This window comes from Epinephelus lanceolatus, chromosome 7 (assembly GCF_041903045.1).
Source record: "Epinephelus lanceolatus isolate andai-2023 chromosome 7, ASM4190304v1, whole genome shotgun sequence".
NCBI lineage: Eukaryota > Metazoa > Chordata > Actinopteri > Perciformes > Serranidae > Epinephelus > Epinephelus lanceolatus.
Genome location: NC_135740.1, coordinates 28,388,505 through 28,415,530, shown reverse-complemented (window position 1 = coordinate 28,415,530; position 27,026 = coordinate 28,388,505). Strand labels below are relative to the sequence as shown.

Sequence of the window (27,026 nt, the reverse complement as noted above, 5' to 3'; positions counted from 1 at the left end):
ATGAAATGATTTCAGTTAAATTGTAACTAAAAAGTACCCTGATTAGTTGTTTAAATGTGTAAAGAGTTTTGTTTTATGTTATTCATTACAATGTAATACATCACTGCAATGTACATCAGTTTTATTAATTCAAATAATCTTAAACGCATCTCATTTTCTTTCAATAAAATACAGCTGAAAGCATCAGAAAAGAGAAGTGGACTTGGTGTCACGTTGAGTTGTTGTCAAAATCAGTTTGACTTGAAATTTGGTAAGTATTTATATCAAAAAAAATCTATAAAACTTTCATCATAGTATTGAATGTAACCGCACCCTAAAACTAGCGTAAACAAAGCTGGTTTAAGAACAGTGAACCGCAGGTTTTGCAAATGTTTTATGAGGAGGGAAACTCATTCAGTTTGCCCATAAAAAATAAAAACCAGATGAAAATCTTGTCTTTGTTGACCTACGTTTGTGCCACAGGCTGTATAAAGTAATGGACGAAGCTACCATGATGGCACCCACTGGTTTCTGGACAACTAGTTTGAAGCCGTGAGTTTGACATTTCGGCCATTTTCATCTTCGTTTTTTGGAGCCAAAGTGACCATATTTGTTCGAATACTGGAGCTGTGGAGGAATGAGGGGTGGGTCTGATTCAAAGACTAGAGATGCCTTGCAGACAACCTGTCACTCAAGCAGCCTCACCCTTAAATATGCGGACCTGTAAGCCTTACTGGCCCCTTGCCTGTTCAAGGCAGGAATATCACTCTGTTATGCTGCCTTGCTGTGCTGTGTATAAGGTATGATTGTGGAATGGGAAAATTGAGTGGTCACACCTTTAAGTTACCATGGGAGGTAGTAACAGCGCAGAAATAGTGTCTGTATAAACAGGACAGTCTGCAGGACAGGACCATAGGTGGGTGTGACGTTTTGATGACATGTTATGCTTGTGACTCACCATAGGAGATTTAAAAAGTAACTGTTTGCAGTTAGCAGCTAACTCAAAAAAGAACAGCGGCTGTAAATGTTCACAAATTGGGAAAACAATGACAATCTGGAGCTTTTTGACCTCCGAGCAGAGGACGAGATCAGCGGCCACATAACAGGGATGGTAAATGATTGTTATCATTTATATAGCACTGCCGACTTGTATGTTTTATGTCATACTAGAGGCTGACGCTGTTGTATTAAATGTCACGACCATCTTTTGATTCCATGATGCAGGCATGCAGTCTATAATCACACACTGATCTCAGTGTAAAAGGGGCTGATAAAAAGTCAAGGGGTGAGTTAAGAAATTGAGCCCGGTACAGTTGTCATAAATGTTGAAATTAGTTGAGAAACCAAAATGTTTTTGTTTTTTTTCTTTGTTTTGTTTTTTGTACGAGGCTGTAAACATATTTACTTCTGCTGTTGAGTTGGGCATTTTAACATGGGTGTCTGGGTTTTTCACACTTCTGCCTTGGCATCATTTTTCAGCTCTGGGGCTTGCCGCTTGATTTCTGCAAACCATGTTTCATGTCTTATATAAACACTTGTAATAAGCTGACTTTGTCATCTGGAGGTGGAGGGTATGATGGATGGCGTGATATCTATCCATGTTTGAGAACCAACAAATAACAAAACTGGTTGTGTGATGTAGCGAGTTATTGATGTGTTTCCAGCGGCAGAAAAGTGGTTGTCTTTTACGTGACAACACTACTTTTTCCCGCCAGAAATGTGCCCCTCAAACTGGGTGTCTTAAGCCAAACATGATCTTTTTCTAACCATGACCAAGTGGTTTTTGTGCCTAAACTTTACCACACATTAACCACAGTGTTGTTAAAACATTAAGTTTCAACGTATCCACGGTTTGCAGAAATGAATAATGTCGACATTTTATTCTGGCGACTGGTGACATCACTGTTGGGTGTGGTTACAGGTGCATCAGACAGAAAACTATACCCTGGGAACCACAAATCTGCAGGCTCAGGCTTTATTTGCTCTGACAGATGCCATTTGCGAAATGGTCTGGTGTTGCCAGGCTAAGAAAACCATCCAGGGAACCTTTAATGTAGTCTGTTTTCTTTTTATATTACCCATCATGTCAAGGCCAATTTAATGTCTTTCTACATGCTTCTTCCCCGCATACAGTGTGTGTTGCTGTCACTCTCCCCTCTCATGCAGGGGCCATGTATCCAGAAGGTGCTGTTGAATTACGAGCCTGTGACTTGGCAGGGTGTTGAATGACTGTCAGCTTAAAGATCGCTGGTTCACCAACTCCACCACGGAACCAAAGGAACTCCGCCCTGCTGCCAAGTCCCAGATGCCCTCTAGTCACCCACAACAAACACCCTGAGGACACATGAAAACATCAGAGGGTTTAACACCAGCTGTCATGTGCATTAGGTCCCCCTAATATTTACATTATTTTTACTTTGCACCCAAAAAACATTATCGAACTTTGCATGAAAGCACCTCGTAAAAACCTAAGAATGTGTGTTCTTTTCCAGCTCCGTGTTTCACAGTACTCGCAGTTGACAGCTGCCCACTGCAGCTCCCGAGCTTCACAGGAACAGTCTGAGGGATAAGTGCCTTGCTCAAAGTCATGTCATGTCTATCAAGTGATACAAAGAAGTAATAATGAGGTGATTAATCGATTACTTGTTCAACAGAAAATTATCAACTATTTTGATGAGTGGGCAACTTTTCATGCATTTCTGGCTGCAACTTTTCTGCTGTGATGATTTGCAGTTTTTCTCTGTTTTATTTTATTGTAAACTGAATATTTTTAGTTTTGGATTGTTAGTGACTTTAAGACATTATAAAGATTATTTTTCACTATTTTCCAACATATTTTTTGCTCTACTTGTAGAACGCAGTGTCAGCTTACATTCGCACCAGGAACAAAAGCAAAAGTGGTGCAGATTGTTCAGGACTCTGTCTGTGAGCTCTTTCCCATCTAAATCATATCTTTCTCTTCCTGCGTATGAAACAAAAATATGGAAACAGTGAGCGAGTTAAAGCACCACAAACAAAGTGAACCTGCTGCCCATAAATCAGGCACCTGACAGCTCTATAACAATGGACTCCACCTGACCTTTCCTTGTTGCTGCTCTCAGCACCATGGCTGCCGCCGCTGTTTCTGCTGCCAGGTCGTGTGAGTCCCCAGCAGGGTGGCAGAAAAGAGCACCGCTGTTTCAACACAAAACGAAAGGCAAAACAAATAGCAATCAATTCTGAGTATGTGTCAGGGCATGATTTATCACATTTGGTTGTTTTAATCTGTCATTATCACAGAGAGGATCAAAAAGCTTGATGAAGAACATGGAAATAAACAACACACAAACACTTTGGAGGCGTGTGAGAGCAGCAGAGGAGGTGGTGTTGGCGGTGGAGTTGATTTCATGTGGTTACTGAGCCGTGTTTCTTTTAAAGAGTCGCCCAGACGCCATGTGACACACAGATGAAGTGACTCACGGACACTTGCTTTAGCACTGTCGTGACCAAGCATGAAATAAAGACAAAAGTACAAAGACAAGCTAGGAAGAACAAATTTAAGATCCTGCACCATCTTATCTGTTATAAAATCTTGACAGAAAGACGGATTTTTGCAGCCAGCCCCCTCCTTCACAGCTTCTCCTCACAAAGAGACTTGCGACTTATTCCACCCTCATTGCTTTATTCACCCTCCAAGGTTTTTCCCCCTCCATTCTCTTTCTTTTAACTTTGGCTGTAACACCGGGAAACTCCAAAACATATCCAACAATGTCATTCAAGTGGAGCAGGGTAGAGAGTTAACATTCAGGGTTGTCTCTGCGGCCTGAGCAGCTCCCAGCTCTCCATCATCTGATACTCTCTCGTTGGGTTGCAAACGGTGTCAGATTCAACTGGGTCAAGGCGAGGAGACGCAACTGTGTACGGAGAGGGTGAACATAAAGACAGATCCCTGGCAGTCTGGGTGTGAGTACACATTAATCAACCTCCAAACGCTGGTTTCTTTGCAAAGCTAGAGATGTAGGGGTTGCTGCAGCAGCATGTGCAACATATTTGCTGCGCCCCACATGCTAAATGGCGCGTGGAAGTGAGGCCAGGTATCTTAATCCCCATCACCCTTGGGATTCCCCACCAAGAGATCCCATTAGTGAGGATAAAAGCTGTAATGTAGTCCGGAGAGGACTGGTGGACTTGTGGTGCGCTGCAACCCCCACAGGCCAGCACTGACCTCCATCTGATCCCTCACTAACTGGAATTACAGCTCCGGCTCCAGCAGGCAGTGTAAAAGAGCAATGAACTGTAAAGCATTTGGATGTCTTAATGAACAACATACACACAGTCTAATAAAGGGCACCTATAAATTTGAAAGGAGCAGCACTATTTGCAGATGCCGTAGAAACCACTTCAAACACTTGAAGGCTTGCAGAGTGGGAGGGTAGAGGACGGACTTTAACACTTCAAAAACAAGATAATTGTTTGGAATGATGCAGCATGAGGCCATGATGTTATAACATGGCAGAAATAGTAGCTCTGTTTGTCTACATGTGTTTCTAAGAGAGAAAAACTACACATTGATACAGAGGAATCTGAAGAGAGAACACCATATTTTTCTCAGATGGACAGTACAGCTGTGGATGGATTACTGAAGGGGCCTAAAGGGCAAGGGCCGAGGGGCCCAAGAAAATTAACACTCAAATTAAGATGTACCAACCAGGAAGAGACTCAAAGTTACCACAAAGAGACACAAAACGTCTACAAAGAGACACAAAACCAAAAATACAAAACTATACCCAAAAGAAACAAAAACTAATCTTTAATAAACATAAAACAACAACAAGGGCATGCAAAGGAACTACACAGAGACACAAATGACTCCAAAGAGACCCAAAGTGACTAAAAGATTACCCAAAATTACCTCTTAAAGACAAAAAATGACTACAGAAACACAAAACAACATCAAAGACATGAAAAAGAACTACAAAGACAAACAAAATGGCTACAAAGATATGCAAAGGAACTACAAAGAGATACAAAATGACATAAAACTAATACCAAAAGACACAAAATGAACAAAAACCCCATAAACGTCTTTAAAGAGACACAAAATGAAAACCAAGACATACAAAGGAACTACAAGGAGACAAAGGGAGAACAAAAAGGCACAAATATCCCTCAAGGAGACACAAAATGACTTTAAAGAGACACAATACAACAACAAAGACATAAATATATTCCTAAGGAACATAAAATAATTACAAAGAAACACAAAGCAACAACAGGGGCATGTGACACAACATGTGCTACAAAGAGATGCAAAGGAACTACACAGAACAGGAAAACAACTGAAAAAAGACATAAATATACCTCAAAGAGACACAAATGATTTCAGAGAGACACAAAACAATGACAAAGAGATGCAAAACGACCAAAAGGAACACAAATATGCAATCTCTTTAAAAAGACACAAAATGACTTCAGAGACACATAACAACTACAAAGAAACTCAGAACAGCTACAAAGAGAGACAAAATGACCAAAAAAGACACAAATATACCCAAAAATACATGAATTGACCTTTAAAGAGATACAAAACTACAACAAAGACATGCAAAGGAACTACAAGGAGACACAAAGTGACCAAAAAGGCACAAAATTACAACAAAGACACAAAAAAATACCCCTAAGGCACACAAAATAATTACAAAGAAACACAAAGCAACCACAAGGGCATGCAAAATTACCACAAAGAGACACAAAATGAAAGTAAATATATGCAAAGTAACTACAAAGAGACACAAAATGACTACAAAGAAACATAAAACTACTACAAAAAGACAAAAATGACCAAAACCCCCCACAAATATACCAAAAACAGACAGACACGGACCTTTAAAGAGACACAAAATGATAACAAAGACATGCAAAGTTACTATACAGAGAGACACAAAATTACCAAAAAGTCACAAATATACCAAAAGGAGACACAAAACAACAAAAAGGGCCCAAATATACCCCTGATAGACACAAAATGGCCTCAAAGAGACACAAATTAATTATAAAGAAACACAAAGCAACAACAAGGACATTCAAAAATACCACAAAGAGACAGAAAACCACAAAAATATGCTGACAACTACAAAAAGACACAAAACCAGCACATAGACTGTTTGTCATGATCCTATACAGAAGAGGTGGTGGGGCCCTTTGTGTGTTTGTGCCCAGGGGCCGTTTGTCTCGTTATCCGCCCATGAGTACATCACATAGCCCAGGGTCAGCATCTGGTGTCACTGAGCAATAATCACACACAATGTGAACATGTGAAGTAATTCAACGACTATATCCGGAGATCAGGAAATTTATTCATTTTAATGATGTCTGGAGAGTGATCAGAGCGGGCGTTGGAGCGTAAAATCAGAACAAATCAGAGACACCTGAACATAAACGCAAACGTTCATCCTAAATGTAAACAGGGATGAAAAGAGAAGGAGAGATCACACGTTGTAAAAAGATGAAGCAAATGGAGTCGGTGAATGATCAATCGTCATGACTGCCAAAATGTAAATGATGGCAGAGTTACATTAATCAACATACGAGGGGAAACAACCCAGGGCCGAGCAGCAGAAAAACACTAATTACATAAAATATAGTGATGACTGTAAATAAGCACAAATCAGGTTTAAGATCCAAGTTGTTACATCATCACAGGTACACAAACAAAACAGGTCTGTGATCACTTGTTTGTGATGAGTGAGTCTGACTTTCTGGATCGCATTTGTTCCACACTCTGGCCTCAGTTCTGTGTGTAATTACTTTAGTATGTTTTCCTTCATAGTTTATTTTGTGTTTCATTTTAAGTGAAACTGGAGGAAGAAGGTTTGGTCAGAAGCCAGTGCCCTCAAGTCAGCGCTCGTCCCAACCAAAACAATGAGGACACAGTTTTTCTGAGCCAAGAAATCACAGAGAAATGTTGAGGTAAAAGAAACGATATGTGAATGTTTATGCATCATCTGTGAGCTATGTGCATAAACTGAGAATACTCTAATAGCCTAATCGTTTTTGTTTTACTATAACATATGGATCTATATGCGCTTCACAATGTGGTCATCTGACACCTCAAACATTTCTGCTCATGTGAAGCTTTGACTTGGATAATTATTTTCAGTAACACTTTAGTTTACAGCCTGCAAATTTCTGTGTAATCAATTCCATTAAAAACTTACTGGGTTCACGCTGGGACAAAATGTGTAGACACAGGGGAAGACAAGAGATTAGGCAATAAGGAGACTACAACTTTGTGTTAAGAGCAATTTATATTACTTAAATGACAATTTAAATCTACAACATATTAGCTTTTCATAACCTTACTATGGCAAAGGGACATTGCCTATCTGATTTAAAATGTATTGGGTCATTTCAAAAGTTCATACAAAAAGTCTTACCTGTATTTTACCCTTGTACTTACTGGATACCACTGAGTATTTCACAAGGACCTTTTAATTTGATTTGCATGTATAGTATAATATGTCATTTATGGGCTATTTTCTAAAGTGTCATCTTATTTTAAAATTCCTGATTTAAGTGAGACAGAAAGGGACAACAGATAAAAGCTAAGAAAACTCTTATGGAAAATGTGTGAAACCTTGAATGCTATTTTTTTTGCAACAGAAAACAGGCTACAACTAAGAGTTTATTCTTTGCAGTTTTATAAAACTAAAGGTCATTTTTGGCTGCAAACAAAAGTCCCAAATGCTGACTCCTCCTGTTTTCCTCTCCAGTGTCTACAGTGCATTAAGGCACTGCTATTGCTCATATAAAGTGATAATAATGCACTCTATTTTTCTTTCAATGGTCTTTTTTTAACTTTTCAATAATGGACAAAACAGTAAGTGTACATGGAAAGAATTTTTTCCCTTTTTCCCCAAACAACATTCACCCAAATCCCAACACATTCATCTTCTCATGCAACATCAGACATACAGCCAACCACAACTCACCATAACTGACAAAGTCTATTCTCAGGCATGGAATAAAAAAATTGTCAATACAGTAGAGAAATCTGCATAAAATGGTAGTATTAGGAAGGGAAAATAGATAAATTAAATAAATAAACTGACTAAATTAAGGCTGGATCCTTCCATCTAGGTAAGATAGCTCGTCGGGCTAACAGGGAGGTGAAAGCCAACACGTTTAGTTTTGCCCTATGCAAAGCCAAGTCAGGACCAATGCCAAAAATGGCACTCAAGATAATGCACTTTAAAGATAAGTATGAGTTGTGAATGCAGACACACAAAAAAGTGCTTTTCTTAAATTTTGCACATTGGAGTGGGTCGATTTGTCATATTGATAAAATGAAACTAATGTATACTACTTCTTTTATTTGTTTGATGTTTTATGATCAAGAATGCAAACTTGGGATGTGAGAAAAAATTCACGTTGTTCTTTCTGGAAAAACTTTGTTCAATGACTTTGGAATGATTTCTTTGGGAAAAAAAAGTTTTTTTAACTGCACCTTAGTAACAAACCCAAGATGATGTTCTTTTGTTTTGGACATTTGAAACTCTTTTGCAAGGGTCTGAAAGATAATATTTAAGGATTTAAAGGTGTGAGTAGTAAAATCTAATACGATGTTCTCCAAAGGTTGTGCTTAGAGTGTGTAAAAAAAAGGTTACAAAAAAAATGCACAAAACTAACTGACACATGGGCTGATTCAGTAGATAGCATTAAGGATCCAAGAATTCTTAACAACCCGATCCCCAAAATTGTCGTAATCCGGCGCTTGGGCAGTGATTTGCAGCATCAGACACTGACAAAAAAAGCCATACTTTAACATCAGCATGATACGTGGCCAGTCGCTGTGTAGTTTGACGGCGCTGGACGGTGTCAGGGGGAAACCTGGCGGGATAAGATTGAAAGTTAATGCGGCGAAAGTCCAACTAGGTTGGGCAGGAGGTGTGGTTGATGGGTCCAACAAACACAGACTTTTACCTGGGAGAGTGGTTTTCGCATCCCGTAAGACTATAAAGCCAAACCCTGTTCTTTTTTCCTAAACCTAACCATGTTAGTTGTTGGAGGAAAACAAAATATCAATTTGTGTTGTTGTACTGAAGTAGTGCGTTTAATTTGAAAGTGTATTTTGAAGTAAGACAATGCATACAAGAGACAGAACTTGACACAGCATCCCAGAACGTCAACAACCAACTCACCCAGGGTACCTTTCACGTCGTATCTGAATATGTGACGAGGTCGGAGTGAGAATATGTTGTTCTGAACGGAACCAATTCAAGAACTGGGGCTAATTTGATGGAAAAGGGCCATCTGTGTCAGACATGTGGTGACAGATACACTGCTGGAAGCTGGAACGGACTATTACTGCGATTGTGAGGTAATACAAATAAATAATTCTTCATGAGCCATAAGGTCTGGTCATTTCTTGTTCACAGACTGCAACTCTGATAGCAGTAAATTTTGTTGACCTTAAATTTCCATCCCTGCTGCACAATAATGCTGAGAAATATTTTTGTATGAGCTCTGGACGTTTCTTTCCGTTTCTCCCTCTCTTGAACACAAAGCTGATATTGTTGTCAAAGCTGTGGCTCTTTACAGTGGCACATTGAAAGGAACCGAGGGCCCATCTGGTAACATAAACGATCAAATAAAAGGAGGTTAACTGGCCGCGCCCTCAGTCCCTCTGTTACAGCTTGTTATGGAAACAATAAAGCTATAACACCTCCTCCTCCTCCTCCTCCTCCTCCTCGACACACACCTGGTCAAAAGTCCACGTCCTGGTTACGATCCCTTTCGTCTGGAAACAAAGAGCCACATAAACAAGTGTCACTCTCCCAATTAGGAGCAGAGACGAGGTCCTGAGATGAAGAGAGACAGCGGCAGCTTCTGGAGTCAGCATGAAAGCTGCTCATTTGCTAACAGCCTGCTGGGTTAATTCAACCCCTGCATGAGTGTGTATGTTTTCACACTGGCCTACTGAACTCTTTCATTTCGTGCCATCAGAGGACCTCTGGTGTGGATAAATAGACTCAAAGGAATGCACACATGATAATACACATGCAGAGTCATGACCGCACATGAACACTCTATTGCTAAGTGAAGATGCTCCTTTTGTAATAACTGCTCTGTTTTTAGTTTGGCTCTGATGTGAAATTCCTGTAATTCAAAATGTCAAGTCAGGAGTCAGTGGTATCAGTAGTGCCTCCTCCGTCTACTGTACGTGCTGGGCTTTATGTGTGTGCTCACAGCTGGATTTAATATAGGAGTAACTGGCAGATATGAAAATAGTCAGAAGCAGCGAAAGGGGAAAAAGAGATTTGGAGCTAAAAGCCATAATAGAAAATAACCCATATATCACAACCCCCTCTTGACTCAGGCATTCACTTACTTTCTATAATCAATCTATCCTTAAGCCTGAAGTTAAACAGAGAGCAGGGGAGCTATGAAGACTTTAAAATATGATACCAAGGCTTTGCTCATTAGGTTCTGTATACAGCATTCATAACATTAAGATCGACATACAAACAGGTATGGTGGAGTATGTAAAGATATGGTGGAGTAATGGCCTTCTGAGTCATGCTATTAGCTTATTTTAGCATGACAACTGAATGCACTTGGAAACAGCTAGTCTGGTACAAACCAATGAGATAAAACTTGCTAATTAGTGAGCAAAGCCATTCTAACTGTCTCCCCCTGTTCCCAGTGTTTATGCTAAGCTAAGCTAACCAGCTGCTGACTCTAGATGCATGTTTATCATACAGACATGAGAGTAATATTAATCTTAATCTAGTCTGGGGCGGGATTGTCTGCACACGGTTCTCAACATGGGGGTGGCTGAGCCTAGAGCTAACAGCTGAGGGTGCTACAGCGCAAACAGTACTGACAAAGTTAATGGTGTTAATCTGGGGAGGAACCAGAGGGTGAGCACGGGTCCATGTCATTGGTTCGACATCCCATTAGTCCGACTGTCCGCGGTGCTGAACGGCTCGCGGCGGGCATATGGTGCGCCGCGACCGGCTTGAGGTGGAGCAGGCTCACGGCTTATGTGTTTGTCACTTTCTTTTTCATTTTAACCCATACCATGATCTTTTCCTGACCCTAACCAAGTGTTTTTTGTGCCTAAACCTAACCAGACCTTAACCACAGGGCATCATGATGATTTCGGAACGGACTTTGGAACAATGAGTTTAATATGGTCAGACCAATGGGATGTCGAACCAATGGGCTGTCGAACCAATGGGCAGTTCCCGTGAGCACTACGCTTTCGCAATGAAGCCATCACCATTATCAGCAGTTATCACCTGTAACCGTCGCATGAGTGCAGCGCAGAGCAGCAGCGATTAACTAGCCAGCTACAAACGCGATGACTCACATGCACGCACAGCAAGACTGTCTACCACAGAGTGCCCCAGAGATGATGTTTGTCTGAAGGCCAATGTGGAAGTTAGCATCACACTGGTTGCATTGCTGTGGGATTTTTCCACTTGATTATGGACAAATCATAAACAAACGTTTATGATACACCTTCTGTAGCAAAATAATCTTCACAGATGAACACCACTTTTATGATTATTAAGGCCTAAATGAAATCGCCAGGAGTAAAAAGCTAACGTTGGGCTATAAAAAAAACTACGGCTGCATGACTTAACATCGCCACCAGAACAAGGCTGTAGAACCATGTTCTGTGTGATGACGTTCTGTAGTCTCGTTTAGCCACTTGTTAGCACTGTCTTTTTTAAGACACATGGAAGCATTAAAGTTCACGAGTGGTGTATTTACTGAGGTATTCTATGTCATAGAACGAAACATGGAAGCCTCTTAAGCTTAACCACAGACCTTATTTCAGGCATCTAACCAAAACCCCATTCAAAACCTCAATGACTTCGAGACGAGGGAACCGGTAGTGGTAAAACACTTAGTCATTTCTGGGTTTTAAGACTCATTCCTGGGGCACTCTACTAAGAACAGCGAAACTTAGACTACAGCACGCACAAAAGTAGGAGAGTGATATAAATCTTCTCATCTAACGCTCCACAAACGTATTCACTAAAATGACAAACTGCTCCTTTAACATTGAGCTATATAGTTCACTCTCGACCTTGAAAACAGCAGTGAATAATCAAAAAACCCTTATTTAAATGTCTGTTTAGTAGCTGTCCTGGAGCTTTTGATCATATCCACATGGACTTCATCATCAAAAATGGACCTCCAGAAGAAATTGTTTATCAGCTGCTGTTTTCAGAGTCAATAATAAAGCTTAAATCAATAAAGTTATTGTGTCAAAATGGATTAAAAGGGCAGAGAAATAAAATGTGATCAAACAGTAGACCTGATATGTAACTAAGCAGCCTACATGTACTAGATTTAGTCACTTGTAACACAGTTTTTTCATTTTACTCAATTTCATGCTTTTAAATCATCACATTTAAGAGGGATTTTGTTTTTTAGTTAACTACATTTATTTAAAAACTATTGTAACTAGTCTTTTTTAGGTTCAGATACATGATGAACATTATATGATGTATTAGTAAATGTTTAATTATAGTCTGTAGTGCAGTAGTAAAGCAGTTTCATGCAGCACACTACTTTTTGGAAATTCAGAGGTTTGTTGAGTGGTGCGACGATAACCACCTTATTCTGAATGTGAATAAGACTGAAGAAATGGTGTTCGACCCTCGAGGAGTGGATGACCACAGGCCCGTGGTCATCCACAACCAAGCCATTGCCCAGGTGCAGTCATACAAATATCTGGGTGTCTTTACTGACAACGCACTCACCTGGACCACACACGTCGACAGCCTCTGTTGCAGACTACAGCAATGGTTGCATTTTCTACGTCGTCTGAGAATTCATGGTGTTGATCAAAGATTTATGTTGATTTTTTATAAGGCATTCTTAAAAAGTCTGATCAGGTATAGTATCACAGCTTGGTTTGGCAATCTCTCTGTGCAGCTAAAGAACAAACTGTTTTGGCTAACTCATGCTGCTGGAAAAATTATTGGTGTTAAAGAGCACTTCTCCATTCAGAGTATTTATGAACAGGCCACTCTGCAACAAGCAAATAAAATTATCTGCGATCCATCACACATCATGCATGGCGAGTATGAGCTGCTACCATCTGGTAGAAGGTTTAGAGTACCTCACTGCAGACTGAACAGATTTAAAAACTCGTTTGTTCCTGTGTCAATAAAGCTGGTAAACAAGGTCAGATAAGACCAGAGCTCAGATGACTTGCATTTGTTTGTTTTGCACAGGTTAGTATTTTTTACTTATTATAATTTTAGCATTTTATTAGCCCTATTAGGTGTTATTTATTCATTCTTTTATTTATTCATTTCTTAATTCACCATGTTTCTTGCACTTTTTGGCACCTTGTATGATATGGAATGCGCATATCTATTGCATATTTGGTATTGTGTTGTGAGACAATAAAGTTAATCTTGAATCTTGAATCTTGAGCATCTTCAACGTTAAAATTGTGCTCATAAGTCAGTATGTCAATAATTTACAACACTAAAGGGGTTGTTCTAATAATCAGTGTTTACTTTTGATAATCAAGAGTATTTTGCAGGTAATACTTTTACTAAAGTGAACTGTTAAATAAAGGAATTTTACTTGTAATGGTTTGTAATGTGTACTTTTTACTTTTACCTCAGTAAAGACAGGACCCCTCATCGCATTAGTCCACATAAGAGCACTTTTGTGCTGTACTTGAGCTGTTCTCAACACAAACAATCTTACTTAAGCACTGTTTAACTAATTTAGATGTACTTCTACTTGAGCAGGATTCCTCACTCCAAACTGGAGGAGGTACTGCTGCCAAAGTGGGAGTTAAGCCCTCCATATCAGGACTACAGGGAGGCAGCTGAGAGTGCAGACAGCCCTCCGGGGACAGACAGTGAGTATTGGTTGGACCACAGCCCACCACAGCACACCCAAGAAACTGGCTGCACGCATGCTTTGACTCATGTCGACCGCAGTAAGCAATTCATCCTGCAGCAGCTCTCAATGTGGTGGACTTAAGTAGCAAAGACCTCAACAGACTGCCTCCACGGACTCTCATTTAAACACTGCTGATCACCTCTGTGGTCTGCTGGACACTCCTGTTTACACTTTCCACTAAGCCGTGGTGTCAAAGGCGGCTTAGATAAGAGCAAGTGGAAAAACTGAAGAGACGTAGAATGACAAGTCATTTCAACACAATAGCAGGTTTTGGGAGTGCAGTATGTTGAGAAAGATGTGGGTTGACTGCACTTTTCCTAAGGTACACTGCCAGTGTCAACTGGAAACCTGGACGTCTTGCAGCTACACGTCAGGAGCAGATTCCTGAGGCAGACAGGAAGAAAGTGCTGAAAAGTCATCTCAACATAAAGTTATGACCCAATTAGAACAACAGAAATCCACTGGTACCTCGTCATGTATCAGGAAGCTGTCCACAGATATAGTTTTAATTCCTCTAAGCTTGTACAGAGTGTTAAGTTTTTGTCAGGTGCTTCATAAACACTTAGTGACCCATTTATAAACAGTAGCTCACAAATGATTGCCTTATTCTGCTACTTAAACTTATATCAGTGCAGTCGGTATGTGCAAAATAAAAAAGGTATATACTTCCATCCATCAGCCCATTATGACCCCCACTCATTAGGCCCACAGAGAGCTATCACCACCTAGAGGTAAGTAACTAAAACTGCATGTTGTTTGATCATTAAAGAAGGAGACTGATAAAACAAAAAAGTTCTCAGCACAGGGGTATCATTGCTACTGATTTCTTACTGATCCTTCCGTGGGTGGATTACCAGAAAATAGGCCCCTGGGAGCAGATATACAAAAGGCCCCACCACCTTTCCTTCATAGGAGCAAGACACACAGACTTTGTGGTAGTTTTCCACTTTTTTGTTGTGTGTCTCTTTGTGGTATATTTGGGTGTCTTTGTGGTATATTTGTGTCTGTGTGGTATTTTTGTGTCTTTAGGGTATATTTGTGTCTCTTTGTAGTCATTTTGTGTCTCTTTGGGGTATTTGTGTGTCTCTGTGTGGTATATTTGTGTCTTTGGGGTATATTTGTGTCTCTTTGTAGTCATTTTGTGTCTCTTTGGGCGTATATGTGTGTCTCTGTGTGGTATTTTTGTGTCTTTGGGGTATATTTGTGTCTCTTTGTAGTCATTTTGTGTCTCTTTGGGGTATATGTGTGTCTGTGTAGTATATTTATGTCTCTTTGTAGTCATTTTGTGTCTCTTTGGAGTATATGTGTGTCTCCTTGTAGTAGTTTTATGTCTCTTTGCGGTATATTTGTATCTCTTTGTAGTCATTTTGTGTCTCTTTGGGGTATAATTGTGTCTCCCTGTAGTAGTTTTGTGTCTCTGGGGTATATTAGTGTCTCTTTGGTGTATATTTATGTCTCTTTGGGGTATATTTGTGTCTCTTTGTAGTTCCTTTGCATCTCTTTGTGGTCTTTTTTGAGTCTCCCTGGATGGTACATGTCAACTGGAGTGACATTTTCCAGGTAAAGTCCAGGGAGGCCCCTGACAGTTCAGTAATCCATTCAAGGATCCTTGACTAGTGACAAGTGTTATGATCCCCCTCCCCACTATATGACCACCTGCTGTCAGGTGATTGAAATTCCAGTGTTGGTCTCTTAGTTGTGATTTGCTGGTTTTCCTAATCCTCTATGACAGCCCATAACTCAAAGATAATAAATATGTTGATCAAACTAGGGCTGCAACTAACAATTATTTTCATTATCGATTTCTCTGCCACTTGTTTTCTTGATTAATCCACGGTGACATCTTCCAACAGTATGTTTGACAGCACTTTACTTGGATAGCTCACCTACAGATAGTTAATAGAATATTTGTAAGTAGTATTTATGGTGCATTTCAACAACTTATTTGTTGATTAGATTCAACACTTTGACTGATTAGCTTTGTTTGCAGATGTTTATATATGAAGTATATGTGAGAATTCAAGAACATACCTTCATATTCTCAAAATAATTTAGATGAACTTGAACTATACAGTAAAACTAAATTATTGCGAGAATATGTAGGTATGTTCTTGAGCTGTCACATATAGTCTATAGATGATGTGTTTAACATCTACAAAATCAGACAAATCAGTCGGATTGTTAAATCTGAACTAATAACCTGTTATGTTACAAATACTCTATGAACTATCTGTAGGCGGACTATCCAAATAACGTAGGTTTTATTTGACCGTCAATACAAAAATCCAAAGCTACTCACTTAATTATCATGAATGACAAAGAAAATCATCAAATTCTCAATTTAAGGAACATTAAACCAGTAAATGATTGTTGTTGTTGTTTTTTTTACATAAATGACAAATGATTATTCCATGCCCATTAATTTTCTGCTGATTGTCTAATAGGTTAATTGACCAATTGTTGCAGCTCTTAATCAGGCAAACAAGATATTTGATGTTACCTTTGACTCTGGAAATACTGCAAAATGTCCATCACAGTTTTCCACACATTTGTTTTAAAAAGCACCAGCATTCGGGGTTTTTTTTTGGGTTTATGAATTACATTCAAAATCCAATTGTAGCTAGAGAGAAAGACAAAGTGAGAATAAATAAATAAATATTATTTAGAGGCACAGGAAATTTTCCACGATATAACCATGTGTTTCATCAGTGTTGGGTAGTAACTAGTTAAACATAAGAAAATTGCAAAAATAAATGTAATTGTTATCAGTTACTGAGAAAAAAATATAATTAAATCACATAGGGGTTACATCTGTATATAATCTTTTTAGTAAAAAGTTTATATATTGCATAAAACATTCATTCTGTTGCTTTGCATCCTGTTGCTGTGCAGGAATGTCCTCTTTTGGCCTATTTCTGGACATTTTTTTCAGCTTTATTGCCCAGTGTGACAGATTTGTTAAAAAAGTAATCAAATGTAATGAGTTGCATTGCTTTGATGAAATAATCAAAAAAGCTACATTATTAATTACATTTTTAACATGGTAAGAAGTAACCTGTAACCTATTACATTTTAAAAGTAACCTTCCCAACCCTGTGTATAATTAATACAATATCAGTATTTCTTTTGTGAAATATCATGTTTATCATCAATACCAGTATACTACGACACCTCAATGGACTAATTGACAATAAAAATAACCGTAGCCACCAGCCTTTTTCTTTTAGTTGCCATTCAAGAAATATTGAAAAACAAATCAAGACAAGTTGCCTTATTTAAAGATTTATTAATTTATAATACAAGCTTTTATGTAGACCACATTGCATTTTAGTTTTTACATTTATTCATACTGAGCTAAACTTCATAGCAGTGACATTGATTGACAAAAACACAAACCAAAGGACACTGAATGGAAGGAATCAAAAGGTTTCCGACTGTTTCTGAAGAAACTGCAGCCCATCAACACTCCCAGTGCACCACCCTTTTTTTTAAGACCACATGCCCTCACTAGTCCTCATACAGTATGCCATGTGCATCACACACCCTCAGACACACTCATACACAAACTCACCCACACTAAAATTGAACAAATACCTATACACAAGATAAAAATCGATATATTTAAATTTCAATATTAATGATATTACTGAATTCCACGATAAAAGGCAAACAAGAAGTAAAGACAGCATCCAAATGAAAAGGAGGTGAAGCACCGCCAAAAAATTTCCTTTTAACTCTCTTTATCCAAGCGGGAGAAACTCTTCCCGTGCCTCGTTCTCAGTGTCCAGTAGAGGTGGGGCTTGCACCGACGACACTCCTCCCTCCCATCTTCAACTGCTTCTTCTGTCTGCGTTTAACTGGCCCGCCGTGATGGCTCCCACTGCAAGGGAGCATTGACAGCCTAGTCAATAAAGTCAAAGCCAGAGGTGCGAACACGACACCTGATGGCACACAAGCAACCCGCCAAATCGTCAGACTCCATCTTTCACAAGCCTTGAGTCTGATCCCGTTTCTCGTGGACCTGTATGTCCCCTCAGGTGATTACTCTTCCAAATAATAAGTCTTTTCTCCGTTGGTCCATTTCCAGGAACAAGCAGGTGTAAGGTAATGGCACAGATGCCACTGGTGCTGATACAGACCGACCGGTTCAGTTAGTGAGAAACAGTCTCATGAGGAAGATGGCACATTTTCTACCACATGGGGAATTAAGGTCTGTTCCTCTGACCAATAAAAAAAAAGCCATTGTGGGAAAAGATGATAAAACACGATAAACATTTCTGAATTAACAAACTGGTTAAGTGCAATGAGAGGATTAACACCATTCAGTAAGACCTGGGGAAACATCCATGTGACTAATAGGGAGGGGTAACAGACCACACATCCTTATAGCAACTGAGTGTCCATGAAGAGCGAAGACTTCCCGGGTCTTTTTCCACTACATATGACAGCTCTTTAAAACGTGTCCAGCAGCGAATGGGTCCGTGAGGGAGCGTGGGGTATCGTTCATGTCATGATCTTCAAATAAAAAGGAATAACAACAGCAAATTCTGCCGACACAGTAAAAGGTTGGGGGGGCAAAAAGTGAATATATTGGCACAAAAAAAAAAGCCTCAGATTGGACAAGCGTTCAACCAAAGCGGGCAACAACCCCAACCAGACTTCCTGTGATTTATTCCAAATCCACAGCTGACAGGATGACAGGCAGGAGAGAACAGGGTGTATGTATGTTTATATGTGTATGTGTGTGTGTGTGTGTGTGTGTGTGTGTGTGTGTGTGAGTATGTGTGTGTGGTTCTGTGTGGTGGGGTAGGGGGTTGTTTCTGTTGCTTTACAAGAGGAGACAGCAGTTGCTCTCTGTGGTTTTTTCTCTGTTCCTTTGACCTACAAAGACAGGACAGCAGAGACATGAGGTGAGAACAAAACAACCAGCTGAAACTGGAAGTACGTACAAATTGCTCTACAGACTTTCTGCGTGGGCTGACGTTGCCTGCAGTAGCAACAAAAAGCCCACTGCATGTTGTATGTGAAAGGTCAAACAAAGTGGACCCTGAAAAAGCAACTTATGCATTAATATTCACAAGTTCATTTTACTCTGACTAATCAAACAAACATAAATAAAGACCACAGATACAGAATGTAAGCATTAGTTAATTAGCTACGTAGCTGCAAACTCATCACCATTTTGAAGAAAAATACAACAGCATAGTGATTTGTGTCTGTGCTTCACTTGGGCAGACATATTACACTTCAATGGCAACTACTAGAGGTTGACTGATTTATTGGTTTGGCTAATTAATCGGCAGCGATAGGACGTTTTACAAACTATTTTTATCAGTGGAACTTGGCTCCGATAGTGGCTGATGGCTGTGCAGCCTCCACCAGTCACATGGGGGTGTACATCACCGACCAGAGCTTAAGAGGGGAGGGTTTGTGTTAAATGATCAGCTGGTACAGCTGCAAAGAAAGCAGGTCCCTCCTACTGTGTGACTGTGTCTAATTACATTGTTCTTCATCTTAACATGTATTTAGATGAACACTACAACACTATTAGCACTGGATGAATGTTGCCACTTCCTATTTCAAGTTAAAAGCCCCGAAGTGTTTCATACACAGTCCAGCCATATATGAGGTTTATGTTTTATGAATCATGAAGAAAATATTTTAAGTACTTTGAAAACACAAAATTCATCCAGTCTAAAGTATCTTCTTTCAAATTACATCTGAGTTTTTTTCAGCCCTGTGAAAGACCAATCACAAAATACTTGAAATAATTGAAATAACATTTTTTCAAATATAAGTAACAGAAAAACTGCCCATCTCTGATCACTGTTTTGCACGGAGGCTTCATACACAAAGTCAAGGTAATGTCATGGTGTACCAAAGAATCTCAGGTTGACTTTGAGGACAATTTAAAGCTCCAAAAATAAATGATGACTTCTGATGAATAATCAGCTATCTGTTTTTTTGCTGTTCCAAACTATCGCCATAATATCGGCCTTTAAAATTCCTCTAGTGGCCGATCTCTAGTATTATACCTTCAAATTCAGTTACAAATACCTAAATATTGCTACAGAGGAGTGACAGACTGTTGACTGTAGGAGCTGTACAGTACACTGCCTTAGCTCTGCTGTTTGTTGCGGCTTTGTCTCTGCCACTAGCATGCAGTGGAAATGAGGTTTGAGTGGGGCTACAGTCAGGACCCTGCTGCACCTTTGCAGTGAAACTATATTTAGTTGCTGTAGCTTTAAAGGTTTCTGTTTAAATGAACTTCAGTAACATTAGTGAGCTTAACTGCTTAAAGCCCAGCGAAGTTCGGCCCTATTCCAACAACTGTCACCTTTTTCATCCCACTGCAGTTTTCCGCTACCAAAATCCCACTTGATATTTAGTCCTGTGTGATGATGACAATATTACACTGATAATTCTGTCTGCAATTCTATCTAAAAAAAAAACAGAGTCAAAGAAAAGCTCCTTACCATGAGAGTTGGGCTCTGGAAGAGTCTCTCTGGCAACCAAGTGCATGACGGTTGTTCGGCCTGGTGGCAGCTTCAGAGCTTTTAACAAAACATAAACCTCATTATTTTTTAGCTACATTTTACAGTATGATCGTACAGTGGCATACATTGTGAACATTGTACTTATACAATGAAAGATTCATGTGTACGGTAAAGTTTTCAGACAAACAATCGTGGTGTTATTTAAAGGAAAATACTTCAGCCAAATCAAGTCTGGCAATCTTAGAAGAAGGTGAGGTGAAAATAAATAATTAGACTCCACTAGCATCTGTCACAATGACAACAGATGTGTTGATTTAGTCACATCCTGCATCTGTGATACTGAATCAGCCAGTACTGCTGTTTGACGTTAGTGCTCCAGTGCATGTATTCATCAAATGCAAAATTAACTTTGTTTTTTATTGATTATATCATTTTACAAAATCCTGCAGTTGTACCCGACGCTTTTCATCTCTATTGCTGAGCATGATCATAGTACACAGGAAATAAATACACTCAGAACGACCATTTGCCTGTGGGTCTCAGGAGGGCTTTGTGAAGCCTCAGCTACAACTTTATGAGTCGTTTTGTTGTCAATTTCCAGGACTGATTTTAGTAAGCTATACAGATAACAGTGGCTTTCCCTGTGGTCAGAATTATTGTAATGATGGTGTCTTTGTGCAGAGATGGTCTTACCCCCCAGGGTAACGTTGCCATGAAGGAAGCGTCCCTGGAAAATGAGGCGCAGTATACTGGGACTGCTCACCCTCTCCTCCTCCCATCCTGTCGAGAAGAGAAACAAGTGCATCTATTACTACGGCCCAAATGATACTGATACTGATTTATGGATGTTTATAAAAGATGGTAACAATTTAAGAGCCCATAGTGTTTTTCTTTTACATAAACACATAAATAAATAATAACCTTGATACAGATCACTTAGATTTGTTTGTTTTCAAAATGGTGACAAAGGTATATACTGAGCAAATATTTCAAAGTAAAAATTAGCTTGTGACTTGTGACACTGTTTTCAAATTGTCTAAAACACAGTTTGGCATCCTTGTGCTGCTGTAACCTATCAGCCAACATGTATATCAACAACAATATATCAACAAGAGGCTAAAATCGGCCAATATTCTGGCCTGGTTTATTTATCTGTCTAGCTCTACTTTTTACTCTCAGTATTCTCCACCCTATTACTGGTATTATCTGATCAGTTTTGACTTTTTAAATGTGTGATAAGGTGTTTATTTTGCTAACAAGGTTTTAATTTCAGGCATTTATTAGTGGTAAGCCACAATGGCAAGAAATATGCCACAGCAAAGGAATTGGAACAATTAGCCCAAACCAGTTAAATATTATTTCAAAATATTATATATAATGTTATTACTAATATTATTATTATCAATTGCTTGCAGAATCTGACAATTAAGACTGTGACTGAATCAGAAGAACTGCTCAGTACAAAGTAATCAAATTTGTGAAATACAGAAACTGAGATACACAGAGAAAAATACTGCAATCTGAATCCTATAAAAACGTACCTGCAGGCCAGTTCTCAAATACATGCTTGGCGATGTCTGTAGCCGAGTCATTTGGGGAGAAAGTGAAGTCTTGCGTCTTCCCACTGACCAGGATAAGGCGGAGGTGCACCTAAACCAAAAAAAAAACAAAAACAGCTTAATCTCAGTCCGCAGAAACGTCGAATCAGCCAAAACAAAACACCAACTTCCGTTAACGTTCTTCTTAATTAGTTGTGGTGGAATCCCTCCACTTCCTCTAACCTCTTTAGACATGAGATGACCTCCAGAAGGCTGTGAAGAGACGGGCATTCCAGTCTAATTAGATTTATCCACACCAGATCTCCACCCTTTGACTGGGCGACTTTATTCACTGAGGGCTTACACTGAAGTGAGCCCCTGTTGCCAGAGACGACAACAGATAAGGGTGGGGCTGATGGGGGAACACTGGCCCTTTAGTTCCAGGGTGCTGCGAGCTCCTCTCCGGGCTGTCGGCCTAATGCGATAACCCCAGGTGTCCCAGACAGCTCTGGGCCATGTTATTAAATTTACATGGCCAGTGCGTAGCCCCGAGGGGGACTGTGCATATGTGTGGGAGGGTCTTTAACAGCGGGGCTTCCTTCAAATTTTATCCTCGGGCCAACTACACAAACCAATTGGTTAAATAAAAAAAAACTAAATATAAAAAGGAGCTGCTTGTCTAACATGCCTTGAAGGCCTAAATATTACACTAACATCAGGAAATCCACAGTTATTCTACTACAAGATTTAAATCATCACACTGATTCTGCAATGCAAGGCACAAAAACAATATACACACTGTAGTAAAGCTGACATGATTAATTGATTAAAACATAAAATGCAACTGTTTTGATATTCAACTCATTAATCATTAATTTTTCGAGGTCCACCCTCTTAATTGTGATGTTAAGCTGCTTTTCTTTGTCTTAAATGAACTGTGTTATGTGGACAAAAAAAAATATGAAAAAAATATGAAATTGGCTTCAGGACATTGTGATGGGCATTTTCTGATATATTATAGCTGAAATATTTAGAGAAAATTATCAGCAGATTAACTGATACTCAAAATTAACATTAGTCACAGCTCTATCTTACAGTAAGACTTCAACTAGTGAGTATTTACAGTCAATAACTCTTGTCAGTTATTTTCTTGATTAATCCATTGGTTGTTTGGTCTATGAAATGCCAGAAAAGTGTTTGAAATTGTTGATCAGTATTTTCCAAGCCCAAGATGACGTCCTCAAATGTCTTGTTTCGTCCACAACCCAAAGACATTCTATTTACTAACATAGGCGAGTAAAGACATCAGAAAATGTTCACATTTAAAAATTGGAAACAGACTTTTTACTTTAAAAAATACTCAAAGTGAATATCAAATAATTTTGCCTTTAAATTTATTAGTCCACAACTAAACGATTAATTGATTAAGCGTTGCAGCCCTGTATTGTAGTACAATCAACAATCATACATGTGTAACCATTAATGATTACTTACATGACAACAACTTGTTTCTTTGTGTTAAAATGAAAGAATGAATAGGTTGAAGTGAGGGTGGTCACATCTGTGTTTGGTGAACAGTATGCAAGATTTTGCACAAAGATTTTAGTCACAATTTTAGGACAATGATCGTAAACATTAAGGAAAACAACCAAGGATTTGTTGGACCACCCAACACTCTTACCCGACCCGATCAATCACCTGATCTTAGTCCAATCGAGCTAAGGACTGGCCTGAAACGTGCAAGAAGTGAGAATAGCTTCAACTGAAGATGGTGGAGCATCATCAGGAAAGACACAAAGTGGATGTCTATGGGTCACTGACTTCAGGCACTGATGAAAACACTAACACCTGCACACGAACTCCAAACCATGAATGTATTTAAATAGACAACATGGGATTGTTTTCAAGGCAAAGTGTCTACAAATGGACATCACACTCAAATATATATATATTGTACCAACAAGCTGATTGGTTCTGTGATGGCTGCTGTGATGAACAATCGAACCTGCCCAAGATGATAAACATCATGATTGTTAGTGTATGATAACAAAGAGTTTTTCTGGTTAATTATGTTTTGTTTATAATCATGCACAATATTTTGACGTTTCCTTTCATACAACTGTTTTGGATATATATATGAGATCTTTTTGAAATAGTAATAGATGTTGTCCATTTGAATAGATTGGGATTTGGAGTCCTTCCAGCTCCTTCTCATAGGGTCAGTCACTCATCAATAATAGCAAAGGATTTGCAGTCATGATTTTACGTTTATATCAATTTGCCCACTCTTTTTATACTGTTTAAGCAATCAGCTCATGGTCAGGATTGAAACATCACTCTGACCTGAATTATTGATCCACTCTGAACATCAGTCATCTAATTTATGCTGTAGCAAGTACTGCTCCTTATTAATCCATTAATCCATCATCTCCAATCAATCATGCTGCTACTCCAAAAAATTACTTGGGGGAAAAAAAGCATCCCATCAGTTGAGTCCTTCGACTGAGACGTCTCTACTCAAGTGTCAGAATCGACAGGGGATTCATTTTCCCTGACGTTTGCCCTTCTTCAAAAGGTGGGACATGAACTTTCTTTGGGTTCACAAATCACAGAGGCGAGAACAAAGAGACTTAACCACGAGGTGTGACGTCAGGGAGGGACAACCCCACTCTCTGATCTGTTTACAAATACAATCCTCACTCGGTGGTCCTCTGCCCTCCCCTCCCCCCTTTGAACCGAATAACCTCAATATGGGGTTACATACCCATGTCATCATTAACAAGCTTTGTCCCTGTCCCCGTTCCTATCCCTTTCATCCGCAGCAAAGTAAAAACAAAGTCAAATCTGCCTGGTTACCCATGGCAACACCGCGCATCACAAATGTTCTCGAGGTTCTCCAATCCAAAGAAGGACATTAAATCCTTCCAACACTGTTATGAATTACTTTTTCTGAGGGTTAACAGAGCTGCCAAAGGCTTATCCATTCTTGATGTTGGTCAGGTGTCCTAAAAACAAAATCATCCAAAGCTGCTGCCAAGAGAGATGATCCATTAAATCCTACTCTGCTCACTGTGGGTTTTTACCTGATGTAGGTGTCCTACATAAAATATTTTTTTTCTCTCCCAAAATCATCACAACATAAAATTCCTTGTAAGTGAAAAGTTCTTTGACAATAAAACATTTTTAGGATCTGAGATTTCCAAAAAAAAAAAAAAAAACCTTTTAAAAACGTTCTGACATAAAATAAATAAAACTCCCATTACAATTTCCACCAGCCCGAGGTGACATCTTCAGATGTGTGGTTTTGTCTGCCTAACGGCCCAAAGCAAATCTTTACAATAGGAAGCCATAACCAGAAAATTTGGATTTTATTTATTTTCTTAATAAATTATCAATCAAAAATCAAAATTGTTGAAGATTAATCTTCTGTCACTGGATTAAGTGTGACTAATCGACTAACTGTTCCAGCACTAAATGCTTCTCTATTACTCACATAAGCCCGAGAGCAACTGATTGTCTAATCGACCGACTGATCATCATAAAATTATAACTTTCGACTTTGATAATCAATTAAATGTGTTAAGACATGAAAAGCAAAGACACAAAATTCAGCTGATTACAGCTCCACAAACACAAAAACTTGAATGCTTTTCTTTCTGAAATATTACTATGAAGTGAATACTTGCAGGTGAGAAAGCAAGGTGTCATAATTAACAAAAAAAATTGTATTAACTTCTACTATCATTTCTGATCTGTCTCTAAATGAGTGCTGCCCATTCCTATAGTGGGGGGCTGTGGCCAGGATTTAGTAAGAGGGTACAATCAATTAGTCTAAACCTTGAAAGGAAAGTAGGGCAACGTTTTAACCGAGATTAGACAGATGGTGTTCACAGTAACAGCAGTCACTGTCCCAGCTAAGTGTTTGTGGACGCTGGCTAATCCGTGACCCCCCCCCCCCCTCCAACTCCACCCCCCAAATTCTGAATTACTTTGACTTGGGGACACGTTTTTGTAATGTTAGCACCATAATAATCAAATATACTATGTCTGTATATCATGCAGCAGCAGTAGGTGTGACAGACTACAGTGCAGAGAGCACAAGGTATCAGCAAACACAGATTATCACCTTGGCTCTGTGTTGCTGTAAGAAACTCACAGGAGAAAGGTGGCAGACCCTAACTCACTCACCATATCAAGATCCCTCTGGGTGGTCATGGCTCAGTGTGGAGGAAGGCCGTGGACGTGGATCAGAGAGGCAAGGGCTGGTGTGCTTCAGCTGCTGGAGACGGGGCCTGAGCCCTGACACAAACAACACAAACACTGTGAAGCTGGTTCCCACAGCCTGGCACCATAACTGCACTGCACATAATCCATTATCCACCGAGCTAACATGTCGCTAATGTCACAGCTAACATCACAACACTGCCAATCAAACGTCAATATTGCATGATTGATTAAGTTACCTTCAATCGTATACGTAATAAACAAATCAGACTCACTTCACTATATTTTAGCTAATTAAAACAAGAGACTTAGCTTGTCAGGCTACGGCAGCGACGAGTTTAGCAATCTATCCAACAGTTAGCGTTAAGCTAGTTGAGCTAGCGGGCTAATGTTTCTCATATTAGCTGGATTCCACCATCGTTGCTAATTTGCTGCCTTGTAGTAATAAAACAGCTGATTCTGTTAATCAGCTAGAAAATGCATGTCGCCCGAGGACAACAACTAGCACCGAGTTTCGTCCAGACAGATGTCGGAACTGATCACTGCAAATATCAAGGCTTCTGCTAACATTAGCACTAGCTCCTGTTAGCTTATGATACCTGTCCTGCTATCGCTGGCTAGCTGCGGGTTAGCTGGCTGGCTAAATGTGCAACAGCAAGTTTTGTCTCGTCTAGCTCACCTGCATCTGATGACTTTGATGGAATTTTGCATTCAGTTGGGTTGACGAATCAGCGGGGAGCGCTTTTCAGGAGGAAAATATCGAGTGTAGATGGATATCGTTGACTGTGGTATCGGTGGCTAATGGACGGGAAGACGCCGGATGTCAGCTGGTTGTAAACACAGAGAACGACCGCAAACGCTTCTG

The 27,026-nt window shown here is 39.5% G+C and overlaps 1 protein-coding gene across 1 annotated transcript; it reads right to left on the bottom strand.

The window, feature by feature from the left end:
• Window positions 1–17,172: 17,172 nt before the first annotated feature.
• On the bottom strand, window positions 17,173–26,980 carry ubl3b (ubiquitin-like 3b). The gene is made up of 6 exons (XM_033632425.2): window positions 26,841–26,980; window positions 26,126–26,236; window positions 21,941–22,049; window positions 21,093–21,179; window positions 20,379–20,456; window positions 17,173–18,783 (listed from the first exon to the last, which is right to left on the bottom strand). Exons 2-6 carry the CDS (start codon window positions 26,150–26,152, stop codon window positions 18,731–18,733), a joined length of 354 nt encoding a protein of 117 aa, XP_033488316.1. The 5' UTR covers window positions 26,153–26,236; window positions 26,841–26,980; the 3' UTR covers window positions 17,173–18,730.
• Window positions 26,981–27,026: the final 46 nt, after the last annotated feature.